Below are 21,972 nucleotides of genomic sequence, written 5' to 3' on the forward strand. Positions count from 1 at the left end.
TCAGGGACAGTAGTTAATGTGGGTGGTAAAAGACAGAAAAGGTACAGACATAATAGAAAATCAGGGACAGTAGTTAATGTGGGTGGTAAAAGACAGAAAAGGTACAGACATAATAGAAAATCGGGGACAGTAGTTAATGTGGGTGGTAAAAGACAGAAAAGGTACAGACATAATAGAAAATCAGGGACAGTAGTTAATGTGGGTGGTAAAAGACAGAAAAGGTACAGACATAATAGAAAATCGGGGACAGTAGTTAATGTGGGTGGTAAAAGACAGAAAAGGTACAGACATAATAGAAACTCGGGGACAGTAGTTAATGTGGGTGATAAAAGACAGAAAAGGTACAGACATAATAGAAAATCGGGGACAGTAGTTAATGTGGGTGGTAAAAGACAGAAAAGGTACAGACATAATAGAAAATCGGGGACAGTAGTTAATGTGGGTGGTAAAAGACAGAAAAGGTACAGACATAACAGAAAATCGGGGACAGTAGTTAATGTGGGTGGTACTGAGAGAGACTCAACAGGGAGGGGTACACAGGGGGTCCCTGAAGGACTCTTCCATTCCTTAACCTCAAGGTGAGGTACACAGGGGTTTCCTTTGTTATTCTTTAAACTGTATAAATGCTTCACATACATTTTCTATGTGCTTTTATATGCATGCTCTATTTCACAATAAAAATTTTTTTAAATGAGCAATACATACTTTAAAATTGGCATAGAACCGTTCCTATAAAGCCTAACTACATTTTAAAAAAATCTAAATAATACACCCAGGCAAACACATAATTTTGAAAACTAAGACCCAGTTATAATAGAAAAATACACAGCATAGGGGAGAGGGGAAAAATACCTACAGTCCAAGTTTTTCTCAAATGGCTAAAAGAATGGCATTTTAAATGTCTACAGAAATGTAAGAAAAGCACATTAAATGTACGTCACACTTCACTTGAATCGAAATGGCAATACCTGATTCCTCAGACAACTGTGGTACATGGACGCCAGCCTGTGATGGATGGTTGCAGCTCGGTACTGACAAAGAGGCTGTCGAGCAGACACCAAGTCCACGTCACAGTATTTCAGGGACTTCATCATCGCCTCACTGACTTCTTTTTCAATCTGTGTATTTTTTTTTTAAGGGGGAGGAAAAAAATGACAATCCCATAATCTTATGTAAGAATTTTAAAAACATTTAAATACTGCTTGTCAAGGACAAGACTGTAACAGACACTCAGTATCTGTCAAACAAAGGAATAAGTAAGGTTAAGACTTCTTTATAATCCAGCAAATATTACCTGCTCTTGAGCTTTTCTAGATAACGGAGCATAATCTTGCTGTAGAGTTGCCATAGTAAAATAAGTAGTGGACAATTCCCAATTCACTGAGTCCCAAACAGCTGGGTGTGTATCTCGTGTTCCCAAGGATCTTAGAGCTTTCAAGTAGTAATCAACAGCCTGCAAGGGAGGAAAGAGGTCTGTTGTGACTCAGTTTAAATATACACCATAAAGTAAAACATGCCTCACAATCACCCCAACATTAATTTGAGAGCATTTATAAAAAACCAGTATCTTGAGGAAAGGAAAAAAGTAAATCAGTGACACAATTTCAATGAAGAAAGTGATTTAAAGTGGACTGCACGTTGCCCACATTTCCTCTCGAGTCTATCATCAGCCCATCTGAGTGTCTTATGACTCACATGAAGCATGAGGATGCATTTTTTTCGTTTGTTTTCCTTTCTTTCTAAATGAGAATTACAGCTTATATAACTAGCAAACTAGAAAAAATAATATGACAAGTCTATGGATAAAAAATTTGCTGGGTTTGATTGTATAAAGAAGCAACCCTTCCCACCTGTCACCACCATGCTGAAATACATGGTCATTGTATGTAATCAAATAAAATCACACTGAATTCCATCACCCAGCAATAATTTCTACATTTCTGGTGTGTACGTATCCACTTTTTCTGTGTATATGTAGGCTTAAAGAAAAACAAGATCACTTTTTTTTTTTTTAAGTTCTCTATGCAATGAACATTGCTCACTAATGTAATTTAAACAGCTTCAAAGTTCTTGACTAAATGAGTGTTCTTGTACCTCCCCCAATGCTGGATATTACCATTTGCCAAAAAATATTCACAATTTGATAAAAAAAACTTGATTTTTAAATTTCATAAAAGTTTAAATTTTGAAAGTTTTCTTACACATTAACCATGTACTTTTTTTTTTTTTTTTTTTTACACGTATGACTTTTTTGTTCAAGGTTATTTGTTCTTCTATTGGGGCAGTTTATTTTCAATGATTCTTAATTGTTCTTTATATATTAAGGGTTTATTAACCTCTAATCTGTCATGTGTGCTCTAAGTATTTTCCCTGGATTGTGGACTGCTTTTCAATTTTGCTTTCTGTTGTGCATTTAAAAAACAATTTTTATGCATTTGAATTCATCCATCTTTTATGTCACAATTTTTGCTCTTTGTGTTATGCTGCAAAAGTCCTTTCCCATCCCATCAGATAACCGTCTACCTGTATTTTCCTCTGGGACTTCCAGAGTTTCACTTCTCCGTGTCGATCTTCAATCCATCCGACGTGCTCTCACTATACCAATGTAATTTACTGAACAATCATTTTCCCTACCAACGCAACCTGTCATCTTCACTACTAAATTCTCAGTATTCTTAGGCCAGTTTCTAAGTCTTTTAATGATCTGTCTAGTCCTGTGCCATCACCACAGTTGTTACTTATTTTAGTTTTATAACCTTTTAGTGGAGCTGTGGCAAAGTGTAAAGGACAATCAGGTGTGAAGAGATGAGGTCCAACATGTAAGCAAGTTACCTTATTGTAATACAAGCCTTCTTCTGGAGAAAATTCACGTTTAAACTCATCACCTGCACCACAGTGCGCCTGTGCACAAATTCGCATGAGTCGTCCCGTGTTACATAATAAGAGGGCAGCATTTGTGGCATCGTCAATTGACTCAAAGTTGTGAATTCCCTTTTCAAAACAAGAAAAGCTTTTTTTCCACAACTGCTGCTCTGCAGTAGACACAGTTTTGCTCACTTCACAGAAAAAGAAAGAAAACAAATGCGTAAGCAGGTGTCAGCGTAAAGCCACCAGTGTGTCTCGGTGAGATGATGAGAGCGTGGCTGTGACAAGATGTGTAGGGGCCACCAGCCACCTGGACCCACGGCAGCACACTCCTCTCATCACACCTGTGTCCCCCCCGCCCCCCGCCCCAAAATCATGCTGAGGCCCTAACCACAAATGTGACTGAGGTCTCATTTATGAGGTCACAAGGTGGGACCCATAAGGTCCCATAAGGTGGGACCCTGATCCAAAATGACTGGTGTTCTCATAAGAGAGAGAGAACAACAACCACTTTTCAAACACCTTCACCAACTTCGTCCTCCAGAGGCACCTTAAAAGCATAGGTTCTTATATCTCAATTTAAAAAGTATATACGTATAAATAACAACAACAAAAGAGCACAGGCTCTCCCACCGGCAGTGACCTCTGTATCCCTGTGCCAAGTACAGCTCACAGACCAACAGGCACACAGTAACTTATGCAACCTACCTGCTGTCCTCAGTTTTATCTCGGCCCTTTCGGTTTCCCATGCTGTGTGTACAGCCTCTATCTACAGTTTCACCCATTCTCATGGCTTCAACTATCACCCCTGTGTGAATGGTTCCCAACCTATGCCTTGCTAACCCAAAGAGCTCTAAGCACACATTTCTAACTGACTACTAAATCATACCATTCATGTACATGTCCACTGGCTTCTTAAGCGCAACATGGGGGCAGATGAATCCATCCCCCTCTGCCTGAATCACTGAAGACCACTCACTGCCCCTCTAAACACCCACTGGACACTATATTTTTGGCTCCTTCCTAACGCTGCCTACTCCGGTCGAGACTTCCCACCTTCCCCACGTCTGCCCGCTGCAATCATATCATGTTGCAATCTGCCCAACTACACCTCCTTCCCACAAGCCTTCCAAGAGCGCCACAACTTCAAGGAACATCTCCTTTCCCCAGTCCTTTACTGTACGGCATTTGTACTTCTAGCATTTTTCAGAGATTTGTATTCACACCTGGCTTCCAGCTCAGAGAACTATATCTTAGCCACTTACATAGCCAGTATAGAGCCTAGCACATGGCTGACTGTCCAACTCACTTCTGAACTGATCAGACGGAGGACAGAGGACAGTGAAATGATGACTCCCAAGGAGAAATAATGTCTTTTCCTACTTTTATTCCTGAGAATCTAATAATAAAAGATTCTTTAATAGTGCACCCCTTTATGACATAAAATCAAATGCCACAGTTCTTGGCTTGAACCATGTAAAATCAGCATGATTTTCTAAGAAAACAGGCAATAAAGACAGGACCCCAGAGACATACTCACCTACTCTCTCACTCTGTAATGCGGCAGCCTGATTCATGTAAAAGACACCGATTTCATTTCTAATGTTACCCATTCTCTTCAATACTTGTATATACTGTTCTGGATTTTGACTTTTTAAGTCACTAAACTGCAAGATTTCATTAGCAGCCTCATAACATTTACAACTAACTGAAAGTTGACTTTCTAAGTCCGTAGACAAATCAGTTGCCCATGCAAATCCTTAAAAGAAAAAAAAGGAAACATCACCATGAGTCATATGAACCTTTCTTCCTTAGTATCTAAGTAATACTTTTAAGACAGAATAACATATAGTAAAATTATGCTTATACCATAATATGCAATACAGTATAAACATAGTAAGATTCAGTTAATACAACTAAAATTTTAAATTTCCAAAGAAAAGATCTCTGAATTTATTTTAAAAACTATATTTTCTTGGGACATTAATGTTGGATTAAACAAAATATTTTCCTGCCTAAAAACAACTCCCAAGACCCAGATTTTACCAGGTCCACTGCTTATTGGTACAGACCTAAAGTTGTCCACTGATACAAGGTAAACCATTTTTTCCTTTTTAATTACTGGAAACAGTTCTTGAAATAAAGTTCGGATTGCTACAGAGGCTAGTTATGTACATTAGAGTTTGCCAATGTAAGTTTAAGTCACTGAAGAAGCTGACAGATAAGCTCTCAAAGACTTAAACGTGCCATCTAGTGGAGACTGGAGTAAACTCAGGTGCAGGGCCCAAAAATTCAACGGAGTAAAAGGGTAGTTACTCCTGCTGATAACTTTCAGGGAGCACATCACTCTTACAAAGTTAACATGATGGGAATGGCAAACACAAACTAAAGATTTTATCACCATGTCTATTAAAATAAAATGACTTTTGAGAAACTCAGAAGGGGAGAAGGGGAGAAAGAGGGCAAAAAAAATCCACAATAATACATTTCCTCCCCCAGTATACTTCTCTAGATGTTAACAGTCCAAAGTTTTTTGGGATGTGGATATAAAGTGATATAAACGGGGCTTCCCTGGTGGCGCAGTGGTTGAGAGTCCACCTGCCGATGCAGGGGACACGGGTTCATGCCCCGGTCCGGGAGGATCCCGCATGCCGCGGAGCAGCTGGGCCCGTGAGCCGTGGCCACTGAGCCTGCGCATCCGGAGCCTGTGCTCCGCAGAGGGAGAGGCCCCAGCAGTGAGAGGCTCACGTACCACCAAAAAAAAAAAAAAAAAAAAAAAAAGTGATATAAACGATTTAAGAGCATAATAAAACAACTCCATGATACATTACAAAAGCACCTTACGTCTCACTTACTGCCCTAATTGCAAGGTGCTTATATAACTGTACTGAGCTAAGAAGGAGGGATACTGCTCTGCAGACTAAATTCTCCTATCTTCCAGGTTTAAAATATGACAACTCCAAAATCTGACAGCTGTGAACTACATTTAAAAAATAACGATCACTGTATCTTAGCCCTCAGGAACCATTCAAAAAGTAATTCATCCACTTCTACCAACTGTTACTCCTTTTCAAAAGAAAATCATGGCTTGGTTAGCTGACTAAAGGGTTTCCCAGAAAAACCTTACAAAAAGAGAAGTGTAAAAAGTCAATATGATTATCTCCAGAGACTATTTTTTAATTAGTTCTACTTGTATAATTAGTAATTATAAAATACTTCAAAACCACTTTATACACAAATACACAGGATCATGTTCAATTTAATTAATATTAAGAAATGATGAAACAAAACAGCAATACCAAAACACTAACACTTCTGGCATTTTTCTGAATCAAACGATGAGTCTCACCGGCATACCTTGACAACTGGACTCCCTGTGGAGGCTGTGTAATATCTCCTGGTCTTCTTTTGTTTGGTAATTAAACTCTTCAAGGTGGGCCGCTCTATTATTTGCATTCTGGGCCAGCATTAGTTGGATATCACCACAGAGTGTTAAATATTGAGAAAGAAATAGCAGCACTTCAGAAAGCATATTGGTGCAGAGGCAGCAGTAAGTATCTATGTGGAAAGGGTAGGAAGGAGAAAAAACACGGCACATTAAAAATGAAGGAATTGGGCTTCCCTGGTGGCACAGTGGTTGAGAATCTGCCTGCCAATGCAGGGGACACAGGTTCGAGCCGTGGTCTGGGAAGATCCCACATGCCACGGAGCAACTAGGCCCATGAGCCACAACTACTGAGCCTGCGCGTCTAGAGCCTGTCCTCTGCAACAAGAGAGGCCGCGATAGTGAGAGGCCCGTGCGCCGCGATGAAGAGTGGCCCCCGCTTGCCGCAACTAGAGAAAGCCCTTGCACAGAAACGAAGACCCAACACAGCAAAAATAAAATAAATTAATAAACTCCTACCCCCAACATCTTCTTTTTTAAAAAATAAATAAATAAAAATGAAGGAATACAGGGCTTCCCTGGTGGTGCAGTGGTTGAGGGTCTGCCTGAGGATGCAGGGGACACGGGTTTGTGCCCCGGTCCGGGAGGATCCCACATGCCGCGGAGCGGCTGGGCCTGTGAGCCACGGCCGCTGAACCTGCAAGTCCAGAGCCTGTGCTCCGCAATGGGAGAGGCCACAGCAGTGAGAGGCCCGCATACCTCAAAAAAAAAAAAAAAAAAAAAAAAAAAGGAATACAGGAATACATTAAAAATTAAGAAAATCTGTTACCAGCTGAAAGCTTTGTACCACTATATCTAAGTTTATGTCAGATATCACATATGACCTTCATGTATTTCTTTTCTTTTTTTTTCTCTTTTCCATTGGTTGACTTTATTGTATTTCAAAATGAAGTGATGTTAAACCAAAGTGGGAAATACTAGGAAACATATACAAGATTAAAAAAAATTTTTTTTAATAAAATTTAAAACAGAAATAGGATTAAAATTTCACTAATTCAGATGCCTTCTCCATTCTCTCCTCCCAAAGCCTTTTAAATATTTTCATTTATAGTGACTTACCATGGCTCTGCAAAGCTAATTTAATGTATCGTAACGCTCTTCCATATTTCTGAAGACTCATGGCAGCATCAGACAAAACATAATAGGCCTTTGATGACTTGAGAATCAGCTGGAGTTTCATTTTATGTTGCCAAGAACCAGGGATCATTCCAGACTGACTGGAATAATTACCCTTCTGAAGGGAGCCCACTGCGACATGAGGGAAAAAAGGCAGCACATTTTATTTGAATATAAGTCTCACTATAAAACAATGTTTGCTTCTTGATAAAAACACTAGGTACTATTAATGGCTAGGTACCCAGGCCTAGGTACTATTAATGGCTACAACAAAACTGGTAAATACTGTATTTTACTACTTAAATGCAATGAAGTAGAAGAGCAGTGTTTTGACATTCTCACTTGGGATTTCCGGAGGCCTGCTTCCCCGCAGCTGTCAACTCTGTCACTTTTCAGGGTCACTAACGTAACTAAGGTCATGACTGACATCTACATCCTTTCTCTAGTCTATGCGTCGACCTGCCAAAAAGTTCACCTACCTAAAGCACAGCTTTAATCACAGTGGAAATCCTGTTCTAAAACATTAAAATGGCTTCTCACCACTTATTCAATCATATCTCAGCATCTTAGCCCACTTCCTAAGCTCCGTTTTTTTTAGTCTTACCTCCTTGTACTCCACGCCTACTCTCCACCAACCAAAATCAAGGTGCAGCTTGTTGCCTACATAGACCCTGTCTTTCCTGTATCCCATCTGGATCTACTGCTTCCTCCACCAGGAATACTTTCTAAAGTCCAGACCACTACCACACTCTTCAGCCAACAAATGACCACTTCTGTGCCAAGCACCATGCTAGGCACCAGAAACAGTGACATGAAATTATATGGCCTCTGTCCTTGAAGACCCCACAGACCAGGGGTGGAGATGGGCCAAGAACATAAACCACAACAAAATATGTATTAAGTGCAATGACAGAGAGAAGAGCAAAATGCTGTGGGAACCTACCCCCATCATCTCCCAGCTTCAAGATGTCTCCTTTTTTTGATCAGCTCCAACACCTGAGTCTTTCGAAGCAATGAAAAGTCCTTAGTCTCTCATGGTTTTAATTGTGCATATGTATTTCTTTTTCCTCTGCTACTGTATGCATTTTCTGTGTGTGAGGCACCGTGAGAAAACCAAAGATGAAGTTTTGCTCACAAGTGTGTTCGTGTGTGTGTGTAAAACCATGAGACATAAGGCAGGCTTCAGTTAAGTGCTCACAGGACCGAGTGGTGAGGGAACCAAGTAATTCTGGGGATAGAGGTGAGGACGGAGACCTTAGACAACAGCAGGATTTTCAACAGCTGAGATGGGGAGGAAGGAGGAGACAGAAAAGGCATTTCAGAGAAGGGAGCGCCACGAAGGAAGCAGAGACGGGGCCTCAAGTGCTGGTGTGGCCCTCCTCACTGTGCGTAGACTCAGGCTGGCACATAGGAAGCACGACATCAATGCTGGGGAAACGAATCCTGCCACGCACGCTGCCCCCCGCCCCCGTATGTCCATGAAGGGAAGAAAAGACCTTTTAGAAAGTACTCGATACTATTTTAAACATACAGGCTTTCAAAACACTTTTAAAAATAACTGAAACTGATTTTAAGAAACAAAGGGAGGGGGATAAGGTTGGAAAAAGAAATACAACTTAGATTAAAATAAACGAGAAATTCAGGACTTTGACTTCCAAGTCCACATGTTCCTTATGAAGTGATGTTCTTGAGGAACAAATGAGACCCTTTAAAGTGACTCTTGCAGCTTTATTCAAGTGCCCTGGGGAGACAATGGCTACCACTCCTGAGGTGCTCATCATGTGCACTGTTCTCAGCACGCTACACACATTAACTCACGGAATCCTGTAACAGCCCTTTAAAGTAGGGACTATTATTGTCTCTACTCTGAGAGAGAAAACAAGGCTCAAAAAAGTCAAACAACCTGCCCTAGTGAAGCCAAGATGTGAAGCTGTGCAGTTTGGTTCCTAAGTCCTTGTGCTTAAACCCCTGACTGCATCTACTGAAGCGGGGCTTTCTCAGGAGAACCCCACCGCGCTGAAGGCATTAGTTCCTCACAGCAGGTAACAGGAGGAAGCAGGTTCCTTATGTTCTTCTTAGAACTATCTATAAAGGATCGAAATTATCCTGTTTTATTTTATATTTCGAATGAAAGGCTATCTTCCCCTACTTTCCATTCACACGATATCCTTTTACTGAATTCCTTTCAATGAAGGCCTTAATTGACCTAAGTCTGCTGTTGAAAAGGCCTACTTTATTATTCCGCTGAGAAGGCCTTATTTGCACTTCAATCCAACTTACTTTTGTCCAAAAACAAGGCCATCTGCTTCTCCAGACCCTCAGGACCCCCCCTTGTGGATTCATCTTCATATTTTAGTGGGATTGGGGTGTTCGGGTCAGCGGCAGGGAGGTCACTTTCTTTTTTGATGCTGCTGTCCACAGATTTTAAACCCTTTAAAAGAAGAGAAACATTTACTATACATGTCACTGAACACCAACTGGAAACTAAATATAAGGCAATATCTGGACTACTAGATACATTTAGGAGAATTTAAATTTTGAAAACAGACTTTAGAAAACTACTACATTTGACCTGAAAATTAGGAGACATTAATTTTCAACTTATGCTTAAAGGGGGGGGAAATCACAGTAGAATATCACTCAGAATAACATTTAGGCACCAATAAACAAACACTATTTGCATATCAAGTACAAGTTTTACTGAAACGGTGCAGTCTACACTGAAACTTACCTCCAGAACGTAGCTAAGCACAAGTCTACAGCGCTCTTCTGTGTCATGGCAAACTGGAAATGCACAACTGGGCTTCAGAAACAAACATTTAAAATTATTAATATGCACCGATATGACAAATTCCATCTCCTGGGAATTACTAACACTCTACAAGTCAATAATTTTGAAATTTTCTGTATATTCAGCATAGTGAGGTATCTGACATTTTAAGGCTAATGCACTGTTTAATTGCAGAGTAAACTGATATAAGCATCAACAAAAACCTTGCTTAAAAAGAACTTCCAGCATACATGTTGCTTTAAGTACTTAAAATTCAAAAAAATAATTCTGTTACAACAAAAGAAGCAAAAATGGGAGTAGTAATGTTTTAAATAAATGTACACCTAACCCGATGGGTGAGCCTGACTCCTAATCAGCACTAGTTCTTGGTAACATACAGTTAACAATATCATCAATTTAGCAATAAGTTAACAAGTATTGCCAATGGTCTCAATGTATAATTTATATACTTAATTAGGAGGAGAACCAGTTAATAGCCTCCATCTACTAAGTGATATCATATGTAAGAGCTTCTGCAAGGCATTCCATTTGGTGAATTTTATGAGGCTGGAATTACCATTCTCCTTATGCAGAGAAGTAAACACAGATGTTAAGTAATGTGTTCAAGCACTCAGTGAGCAAGTGCTGAGGCCGGGGCTCTGGAGCCATGCTGTCTGTCTGTACTTCAGAAAGTACTGAGATAAGGCAAAGCTACCACAAAAGACATGTTTATATGAATACTATGACTGTATTTCTGAGTGCTTTCAATAATGACAGAAAGTGCTGTCTCTGTATAAAAAAAAAAAAAAATCTGTAAGCATACCATTCTCCAAATGTAATCGCATTCTGTTACAATGCAGTTTCCCAAATACAGGTACCTTTCACAATCAATGTTTCTGTTTATAATCAGAAACATTTTTTTTTACTGTACTGCAGGGTTCAAGCTGCAAGTGCACTAAAATTCAGAAAGACGGTTTATGAGACAGGAAAAAAGGCAGTGGGGCTAAGGTAAATGAGAGGAGAAATGAAGGAGGAGAAGGTCAGAAGGACAGGCAATGTTTTGGGGTGACACAGAGGTGTCCTCTAAAAACTTATCTGGATATAAAATTTCCATCTGAAAGTTAAACTCAGAGCTTAAATTAAGAGATTATCTATAAATATGGCAGGAAAGTAATTATAATTTAGAAAAATGAAACATAATCACACTGGAAAAAGATGGATGGTATGACAGTCAACACAATCGACACCAACAGAAACCAAAAGGGCAGGAAGCTCTTAGGGTCTATCGGGCTGTGACCAGAGAAGAGACATGTCCAATCCAGCTGACATGGCCACAGTCACTGAAAAGTACCATCCTGTAGCACAGGGACAATGTGCCAGATCTCTCCACATATGGATCACTGAGCCACCCGTAGGCTCCAATTCTACATTCACCAAGCAGCCTATACATTCAGTCTCCCAGCAACACAGCAACTGGGAAGAAGTACCATGGTGAGCAGCCAGGGCTGCACACTGGTCACTGGAAAGGAACTTCTCCCACATAAAAATTAACATATTGACGTGGTTTACACATCAGCCCACCATAGGTCTGCATGTGGATCAGTTACCCTGGGACAATTATAAAACCAAGTTTCAGAATTCACAGAGCTAATGATTATTAGACCCTAGACCGTAAAAGGTTTACTGAAGTAATGCCATCTTTTGAGATGCTAACTGTAGTCAATTAACAAGTGTTTGTTTTTCCATTGATGAAATTTTAATACAAATTTCAATGTGCTTACTCTGATTTGATGAATGGATTTGTATTTTTCTGGAACTGACAATTCTCCAACAGACTTAATTATAGCTACTGCTTTGTTATCATCTGATGGATCAGAACAGGTGCTGTAGGATCCGTTTTCATCACTGTCTGGCATCTCCTCCTCCTCTTCACTATAACTTTCATCAGAATTCTCATTTAATGGAGATTCTGAACTTTCTTCTTTTTTAGGTTCATCCAATTGGAAGAGTTCTGAAAGCATGTAATTGGCTGAAGCAATAATCTTATAAAAAGAAAAAAAATATAAGTAATGAGCATTCTAAAGTGGAATGAATTTTACTACTGTACTAACAAATTTTAGGAGACCTGCAGACAGGCTGTTTCCACCACAGACTGTTAATACACACTGAAATGTTCCTGATTCAAAGTACCAATATTCTGAATGTACTCTGTAAAATCCTCATGAGTTGATATGTTTATTTCCTAAAATTATTCCATTCCCAGCCCTCACTCTTAAGAAAAAGTGGCAAATGTATTTCACTGGAGACAAGTTTTCATGTATAAAGTGTCATAACTAAAATGTTAGCAACACATCACTCCGTATCAACCAAGAAACCAGAATGTCTCTTTACAAGCTATGAACTAATTAGTTTATCTTTAATAGGCAACTAGTATTTACTATACGACCTATGGTTCCAGGGGGAAAACCTCCACTAGCTTAATGAGGGAAAAGTCCAGAAAATCTGGTTTCTCTTAAAATTAGCATTTATATATTAGCATTTATTCTACTCTACTGTTTAAGTAAATCTTAGTCTCAGACATGCAATAGTCTTAATACTATTATATATAATGTATATATAATATATATATAATACTATTATATACTATTATATACTATTAATACTTAATACTACAATAGTCTTAACACTATTTTTAACTTATTAACCACCATCGCCTTAATCAGCAATTAGATATTTAAGCCAGAAACTGCTTTGCCATTTTTCTTCAAAAAGTTTATCTTGGTTTGGTCTCTAGGATAATCTTTATCTCCAAACTGCATGTGGCCACAATTAAAATGAACTTGGATCTTAAAAAAAAAAAAAAAAAAAAAAAAAAATCACAGATACTACGTATCTCTTCTGATTTAAACAGGACACAACAACTATCCTTACGCTGAAACATACAGTTGTCAAACTCAGACACCTGAGGGTAATAAGGGTGGTGTAAAACCACGGGCACAGAACTGAGGTTGTTTGAAGAGATGCTTTTATACACTGAGGTAGAGGATGTGGACCTTATTCATACTGACCTTCATGTAAATGGATCTTTCAAGAGACTAGAGTTTTCCGCCTTCTAACAGTGATAATACAAAGGAAAAACAGCCCTACTTTATTAAAATTATGTGAATTCTAAATTTATAGAACAGTGCTATCCAAGAGAAATGTGAGCCAGACGCAAAATTTAAAATTTTCTAGTGGCTACATTAAAAAAAAGTAAAATCTGGTGAAATCAATTTTTAATATTACATGATTCAATAAACAAAATATTTCATCATGTAATGTGTACACATACGCGCACACACACTCTTCAAGATTCAGTGTGTATTTTACATTGAAAGCGCATCTCGATTCAGATGAAGCACATTGTAAGTGCTCAAGAGCCACACGTGGTACCTGGCTACCACACTGGATCCACTGGGCAGTTACAGACTATGAATTAGGCGGCTTTAACGTCTAGGCAACAATTCGCTATTGGAGTGCCAGAATCCTTTTAGAGAGCATATGTTAATCTTACTTGAGGATGCCTGCTTTTGTCCAGCAGTTTAACACAATTCAGAAGCAGGGTTCTAACAGTCCCATAGTGTTTCTTATTTTGATTCTTCTTCATCATCATGTTGCAAGCAACCCTAAAAGAAGTTCATATCAACTTTACTCCCCATTCATCATTCTCTACAAGACTCAAGTCTAGGCACGCTCTTCTTTGCTTCCAGTGGAATAAGGGCCATAAGAAACAACAAAATATTGTGTTCTATACACCTGCCCTCCCCCCCTTCCCCATTTATTTTGGAACAGTATATAGGTGTATATATACATACATATATACACTTTTTAAACTATGAAAATCTAAAAAGTATTTAAAGCCTTGGCGTAGATAATGTGGCTATACACTTAAAAATTGTAAGTAAGGCTAATTCTTCATCTTAATTTCTTAAAGCACTCACTTATATAAGAGAATAGCCACTGGCATTGTGAACGGATTTTGGTATTTGTCTTCAGTTTCTTCACAAAGAGTAGTGAGATCATAGAGCTTCACTATATCACTGCCACTTGCTGGGAAAAAACAAAAAAACCAAATAAACCTCACTTTACAGTTGCCACTCAAATCAATTACTATTCATTCAAGAATTAGCTTACCTTTAAATAGCCAATAGGTATGTCCTTCTTTGGTACAATTAGATTTCAAAAATGATAAAATATTCTGTGCAATATCTTTTATGACTTTAGTAGAAAAATTAGAGTTTTCCAAATTGGGAATCTCTTCTGTCTTTATCATTTCATACTTCTGTAAAACAGATAGAAGATAGTTTAAGAGAAAACCTACACAGCAACACTTCTCTTATTAAAAAGCGACCAAATATACAAATCCCGCAACTAGAGACCTACGCAGCATGAGAGCTTAAGGCACTGGTTTTTGGTCTTTTTTCTGCCCTGATACTCCAAAGAAATCTGACCCATCCCTGCCAGCAATGTGGTGGTTTACCACAGGAATAATTCTCAAGGGGAAGTCATCACCAGATTTTGAACCACACACTTAGGCAGGATCTCATTTCTGTCCTAACCACAGAACAAGTCACACTGTACACTTTTTTCTGTTCTACCCTAATGGTTTTCAACTGGAAAGGTGGGTAAATGAAGGCAGACTTAAATTATGTATTTCTGGCTTTTAATTTCCCCTGACACTATAGTCATCTGGGCAGTGTCTCCAGTATATCCTCTTTTCCCCTTGAGCTATGGACTCTATTCCTTTACAGAAACAAACAAGGAGCATGGTGCATGGAGGCAACAGTAAGAGTAAAGGCTGCAAGGCTATTACTATCACGATTTTTAAAGCACCTCCGCAAGCTTTAGCTTGTCTTCTGCTTACACTTCCCTAAAGGCCTCTTACCGTATTTTCTGAAGTACTCTAAGACTAGAAACTACAAATCAGTTGGAAAATAGACCAGATCAAAACAGAAGTGATCTCACCCTTCTCTGATCATCCAGACTCCTGTGTGCGCTACACTTTGAATCCTTTACCCACTGTCTCTAATTTTTCTCTTTGCGCATTCTTATTTCCCATTAGGTTAAACCGTTCTGAGTAGTGACCAAACCTTAGTGTTTTTCCTCCAATATTTCTGATGGGGACAAAGTCCCTCATAAATAGAATATGCTCAATAACAATTTGCTATATAAACTATTTACTTTTATGCAATGCTGGGGCCTTTCCTTAAAACTTTGCATAAACTGGGTAGGTATTTGTATAATGAATAAACACCTCCACTGTTTAGACACTTTCAGGTAATTACTATGGGTACACGGCATTAAAATTACAGTTCTCTGGCTACAAATATAGATTTTAGTACTGTATTATGACCTGCCCACAAATTACCTGTAAATTAGACTCCTATAACATCTAGAATTCTGATATCACCAACTCAAACGTGGAAACACTCAAGTTTGAGATCATCCATAGCTATCTTCCTTGCCAAAATACACCTTAGTATTTAAGAGTCTTAAAAACTTTAGTGAGGTACTTTCTGCTCCAATCTGTATTTGAGAGATTATTTTAAAAGTCGCACTGCGTCTATCTTACCTGTACAATTCCATTCACATGAAAGCACATGACAAGCTCTGGCACATTGCATATCAAGTTGTCCAACCAATAGTCGATTCCAGTTAGCACATTAATTGGTTTGTTGTTATCCCTAAAAATACACATTTCTAGTGTTATTTCATTTAATTAAGCTGTTCCATAATCAATAATCTGAGACTTACCTCCCCCATTAAAATATTTTAATCTATTCTCCCTAGTTGGAGAATGCCATTTATGCCTTCTCTTCTGATGAGACAGGCACATGTAGCTTATGTGGTGTGTTGTACTTAACATCCTTCCACAAGCTTTTCTTGGACTTCCAATGGGTGTGTCCGTAAGAGTTTTCAGTAAGAATGGGAGGAATATGACAGCGGGTGACCAGGAGCCTACTGCGTGCTCTTCACACACCTTGAAGTGAAAGACTGACCAGCATGCATCTTAGTGCCCAAGTCAGAATTCACACGGACTAGTGTGAACACAGACACCTGGAACATTAAATAACTGCTCACAATTAGTTGGCAGAAAGCTGGTAGACCATCTCCTTGACTAGTTAAGTAAACTACATTATATTCTCACAAGTTGTAGATTAAGACTAGGTCAGCACAGGAGATCTCTGACTCCACTCACTGAGGACGAGAATGAAAAGCCAGCCAGAGGGCTTTCAGCATTTGCTGAAACACTCCTTCCTTACTGCAGCCATTTCAACTGGTGGGGCAAGGAGGGAAGTGAAAAAAAAAACTAGAAAAGCAGGCTTCCCTGGTGGCGCAGTGGTTGAGAGTCCGCCTGCGGATGCAGGAGACACGGGTTCGTGCCCCGGTCCGGGAAGATGCCACATGCCGCGGAGCGGCTGGGCCTGTGAGCCATGGCCGCTGCGCCTGCGCGTCCGGAGCCTGTGCTCCGCAACGGGAGAGGCCACAACAGTGAGAGGCCTGCGTACCGCAAAAAAAAAAAAAAAAAAAAAAAAAAACTAGAAAAGGAAATGATTCTGGAATGGAGAGGTGAAAGCAGATGGAAGGCTCATTGTAAAGGGCCACAAGCCTGGTTACCTGAGGCGTAGGCTGACTGCTGGATATCTGCCTCCTCCAAATATAGGCATGTTAGAGCCAACTAGCATATGTATGTCTTCAAACGTCCATAAAATATTCCGAGCAAAATCATTTTTAAGACCCTGTGATTTAAAATCAAATAGAAAGATGATATAATAAACAGGAGATCAGTAATCTCCCCCCATGATCCACAGAAAGACTAGAAAAAGGAAAAGACAAGGGAGACAAGGTAAATTAAAGCCACAGAGCTATAAGATCACAGAGATGCTTATAAAGAGACTCAGGATCAAGTGCATTTCTTCCCCTATGAATCCAATTTAGACTAGCTTTTAAATGACGAAGTAGACTGGGGATTAGGTGTCTCACCTTGGACACCACGAAAAGCATACCTGACTGTTCTCCCCGTCATTGAATAAAGTAGTCAGGTTTTGTTCTTTAGGTGCTGAGGCCACATGCCCCACTATGTATGAGGGTTCAAGAGGCTCACCTCCCTGTGAAAAGTGCAAGGATAAGGAGTGATTCTGCTGCTGTAATTACTTTAAAATGGCCTACTGTTAAAGAGTATCACCTAAACATTCAAAGCATACACCTCAAATCTACTCTTGTAAATCACAGCGAATACAAGTCATTAACTCTCATCACTGGGTGACATACTTCAGCTCCTAATTATCACTTACTGTAATAAGCTAATCACATTTAGATCTTATTCAAATAACAATGAAAGATTATTTTAAGCTTTCCAAGCTTTTTTTCCTCTTTTTTTGGGTGAATCAGAATAGCACTGCTCTTTCAGCATACCCCATCCCTACTGGATTAAAAAATTCCTAAGAAACCTCAGCCATATTTTTGAGACACTGGTCATCAGAACAGCCTCCAGTTTCACATTTCCTAGTGTGTGTTTCACAGAAGTCTAGTCCCTGGGTGAAAAATTTCTGGAGTCAGGTTTGAAAAACACTGCTTACCAAGGATTTGCTTTTGGAGAGTAACAATTCTTGTTACCATTAAAAAGCCCCTAAGAGGTCCTGCACTGGAAAAACCTACTTCGCCTCTGTATAATCTAATGTTCTCACATTTATTTGATCTCATAACACTTTCTTATTCTTATTAGATTCTGTGGAATATATTTTGAAAACATATAGGAAGAGGAATCTTTGACATGGGTAAACGCAGTCCACCACTCAACTTTCCAACCATAAGGGCAGTTGCCATTAAAAACACATTACTTTAAACCTTTAAGAAACATTACTTTAAACCAAGATGAGCATGCATATGTGCACGCACATGTGAGCACGTGTGTGTGTTGCTTATTCCTATGTGTGTGCTAACAGGCCTAGCACCCGCCTGCAAAGTGTGTATAACTGCAAGCATGGGGGGCAAATCTCCAGTGCTTCTGCTATGTCTTGTCTTCTTCTCAAAGGGTACTTAAAGGATTTCAAACATTTATCATATTGTTTATTTACACAGACAAGTTATCAACCCCCAAAACTGTATTTGCCAGGTAGCTGCTTTAGTGGGAATTTGGGCTCTAGGTCATAATGTCCTCAATAAAGGTTTGGCTCCACGGCCATACCACAGAGACCTACTTAAACTCTATTACTGCTTAACACAGGCCTCAAACTAGCCATTTTAGTGTTGGGAGCAAGAATTCGTGAGGTGATAGCTTACAAACAAAAATAAATCTCTAAATGTTGAAATTTAAAGATTTATGGATGTTATAAAAAGTATTCTGTAATAGATTATTTTTAGGCAGGGTAGCTCTACGAAGGAATATGCCATTGCTAAGACAGCCTGACTGCTTACAGAGCCCTTCTAAATGTGTGGACTACACGGGCACGCTGGAGTAATGCTGTGGGAACAGGCCTCTGAAGTCAGAAATAGCAGGGTTTAAACCCTAGCTGGAACTTCATCAGCTCTGTGGCCACAGACAAACATCTACTTTTTATGAGCTTTATTTACTTATTTGTAAAATGATACCGTCAACACAATACATATGCAGCTCCAAGGATGAAACAAATTTATATGCCACACATGGAGTTTTTTTTTTTTTTTTTTTTTGTGGTACGCGGGCCTCTCACTGTTGTGGCCTCTCCCATTGCGGAGCACAGGCTCCGGACGCGCAGGCCTAGTGGCCATGGCTCACGGGCTTAGTTGCTCCGCGGCATGTGGGATCTTCCCGGACCAGGGCACGAACCCGTGTCTCCTGCATCGGCAGGCGGATTCTCAACCGCTGCGCCACCAGGGAAGCCCCACACATGGAGTAAAGTAAATGGCCTAAGAGGCATTAAGTAGATTCCAGTTCACTTCCTCCACATGCAGGCCTGCAGATTGTCAAAAGCCTCCAAGGTTTTTCATAGTAACCCTTAAAGGACAGATGATAACGCTCACAAAGGAGAAAATGGGTGGTAGAAGACTAGTATTTCTATTATGTGGTCTTTTTATAATGGTTGTGTTTTGAAGTCAAGGAATACTAAGTAATTTTTTAGAAACTCCTTTAGTGAAGTATAATCACATATAGGAAAGTACATAAAACAAAGAATACAGTATAATGACTAATTAGAAAGCAATTTACCTATGTAACCACTACCCAAGTCATGACATGGGACCCTCCTAGCACCCAGCACCCATGTCTCTTCTCATTTATGTAACATACCCACCTCCTACAGTTATCACTATATGGACTTACATGGTAAGTACTCCCTTCCTTTTCCTTACAGTTTTCCCAACTTTGGAAAAAATTTAAGGTCACTACATAGTTTAATGAGGCATCTCTGTCTGAAAACCTACTAAAACTAAAATCAAGTTAAAGCTATTTGTCCCCTATAACCTTATAAGTTGTGAGGATAGACAGTATCTGGACAAATGCTGAATGTTCAACGTGTGAGAATACACAGCAAGAGGAAAAACACAATTTACCAAGCTGAAGATCTTATTTTTACCTTCCTCAAGCTTGTCAATATATTTTCCTAAAAATAAACATGCACAATTTACATCTATGGAGTTACTTTATTCTTTGATAGACACAATAAAGACAAAAACAAATGAACATAAGAACCAGGAATATAAGAGACAAAAAAGGTAACAGTCTACTCTCTCTTCCTTTCTAAAAGCTTTATAACATTAATGTAGGTTAAGTCTTAGCAACTTCATCTAGAAAATCTGCAGGGCTATTTCAGGCCTAACAATCTGACTAAAAGTTAAGGTAGAAGATCAGTATTTAAATTACAAACAGGCCTGTGCGTCTCAATAGCTGATAGACATTTAATATGTCTACAGTTTAAATATACCGTATCTCCTTATGACTTTAAGGAGATAGTATCGATAAACACACTGATAAGCTATCTTAAATGTGGTAAAAACTTTTAAATGCTTTTCGATTATTTCTTAAAAAACATCAGATCTAGCCATTCACGATATCCCTTGTAAATTCCATATTGAAAAACTAAAAAAAGTACTTTTTGTAACTGTGAAGACATAAATTGATGGAATATTTTTCACTCCGGTTCATCTATTTTTATTAACAGAATAATTGATTTTGTCTCCTTAAATGAATTTGCTGAATTGGCATCAAGTACTAACTAACCTGACTGGAAGCACTGGGGTCTTCAGAGACTGAAGAAGGCATTTCAAAGGGGGCGGGCCAAGAAGCCCCATCCGAATCATTTGTCTGATCTGCGCTGGATGATTCCTGCTGTTCTGCGGCAGATGGGACAGGCTGAGCAGCTCCATCACCATTGATACTGGCCAAATCAGAAAGAAAAAATACCACACTGTTACTGAAGTTAACTTTATGTAACAGGCCACTGGTTTTTAAAAACCAGATTCTATAATCAAGCACAAATCTCATTAAAAAAGCAATATAGGGCAAATGTCAACAATAGCAGCAGCAAAACTTAAATTACTTTTGCTGGCTTCAAATTACGCTTTTTAGATCAGAATTTCATTTTTCCTCTTAAGATAAAAATAAACAAGTAGCCAAGTACCTGTAATATAAAAACTTTGAAAGAATAGCCTTCTGATACCAGTGTTCTTTGCTTTTTTTCTTCCTCTGCCACTTCTGATCAATAAGTCTTTGATAAAACTCTTTTAACCACGTCCAATCACCAGTCTGAATAACGTAAGAAATTGATAAATAGAACAAACATAAGAAATTGATACATTAACCAAGCTTGCAGTCAAAACAATCCGTTACCTATTGCCCTCTTATAGGAAATACTATTATTTTTTAAATACCGCTTCATAAACCTACACTCGTAAAACATTTACCTTTCTAGACTCAGTCCCTATCACCTCTTTTAGGAAATCTCCCTGTCTTCCTCCTCTCCATAAGCCAAACAAGGAGAGGTGACTCTTCTCTATAACATGTTCTTCAGTGCCTGGAATCAGTCCCACTGTGCACACTGCATTAAAATTATCTATGTGTTTATAACCCCCAAATTATAAGCTGTTAGGAAGCAAGGACTGTGATTCTCAAGATCCTGCCCAGTGGCTGACATATACAGACTGAAATGAACTGTGATCTTTTCAAATGGAAAAACATTTATTTTAAATGTCAATTTAAATCACTGTAACTTATTTTCCTATATCAAAGCACTGAAGGAATACTCTTTAAAGAGTAGACTATGGGAGTGGCAAGACCATGAACTATTTGCAACCATGAACTATTTGTAATGACAAGGTAAATACAGAAGTACAGAGTAAGCTTTCAGAAACTGCAATATTATTATATTATTATACTTTACAAAATAATGGGCGGAATAGTCATTTACCACATACAGTTTGAGAAGCTCTACTTTGAGAACCAATTAATTCTAATATAAGTATATATTCATAGGAATAATTTTTTAAACATTTTTCACATTTCCTGGCAGCCATGTTTCATGAAAATGTCTTTAATGGAGACATCAAAGGATTTTTCAAAAATTTAACCAGTCCCTTAAATTTCAGATTTTTCACAACTTTCTTCATTCACTTCACCCTTTTCCTTGCAAGAATCCTGGCTGTTGGTTTCAATGAAGTAAGTTTTCACCACTCTTTTCTATTTTTTCTTTATTAAAGCTTTTTTATCTTCAGTGAAACTTTTCACTTCTTGGGTGAAATACTCAACCACGTTTCCACTTTG

General features: G+C 38.8%; 1 protein-coding gene across 6 annotated transcripts in view; it reads right to left on the reverse strand.

Moving 5' to 3' along the window:
• Nucleotides 1-21,972, reverse strand: part of EDRF1 (erythroid differentiation regulatory factor 1) — a 42,032-nt gene that overhangs the window by 15,451 nt on the left and 4,609 nt on the right. For 4 of the 6 annotated variants that reach the window (XM_059053846.2, XM_067024330.1, XM_059053850.2 and 1 more), the window contains 17 exons: nt 20,834-20,958; nt 20,434-20,590; nt 17,243-17,344; nt 16,854-16,975; nt 15,808-15,919; nt 14,370-14,517; nt 14,177-14,285; nt 13,750-13,861; nt 11,978-12,238; nt 10,158-10,229; nt 9,707-9,857; nt 7,370-7,558; nt 6,223-6,423; nt 4,406-4,624; nt 2,833-3,056; nt 1,295-1,453; nt 969-1,118 (listed from right to left, as the gene is read on the reverse strand). In XM_059053846.2, the coding sequence (XP_058909829.1) occupies nt 969-1,118; nt 1,295-1,453; nt 2,833-3,056; nt 4,406-4,624; nt 6,223-6,423; nt 7,370-7,558; nt 9,707-9,857; nt 10,158-10,229; nt 11,978-12,238; nt 13,750-13,861; nt 14,177-14,285; nt 14,370-14,517; nt 15,808-15,919; nt 16,854-16,975; nt 17,243-17,344; nt 20,434-20,590; nt 20,834-20,958 (2,613 nt within the window). The remainder of the gene's footprint in view (nt 1-968; nt 1,119-1,294; nt 1,454-2,832; nt 3,057-4,405; nt 4,625-6,222; nt 6,424-7,369; nt 7,559-9,706; nt 9,858-10,157; nt 10,230-11,977; nt 12,239-13,749; nt 13,862-14,176; nt 14,286-14,369; nt 14,518-15,807; nt 15,920-16,853; nt 16,976-17,242; nt 17,345-20,433; nt 20,591-20,833; nt 20,959-21,972) is intronic. The other 2 variants (XM_067024329.1, XM_059053848.2) reach the window with 1 other exon arrangement.

This window comes from Kogia breviceps, chromosome 2 (genome assembly GCF_026419965.1).
Source record: "Kogia breviceps isolate mKogBre1 chromosome 2, mKogBre1 haplotype 1, whole genome shotgun sequence".
Classification (NCBI taxonomy): domain Eukaryota; kingdom Metazoa; phylum Chordata; class Mammalia; order Artiodactyla; family Physeteridae; genus Kogia; species Kogia breviceps.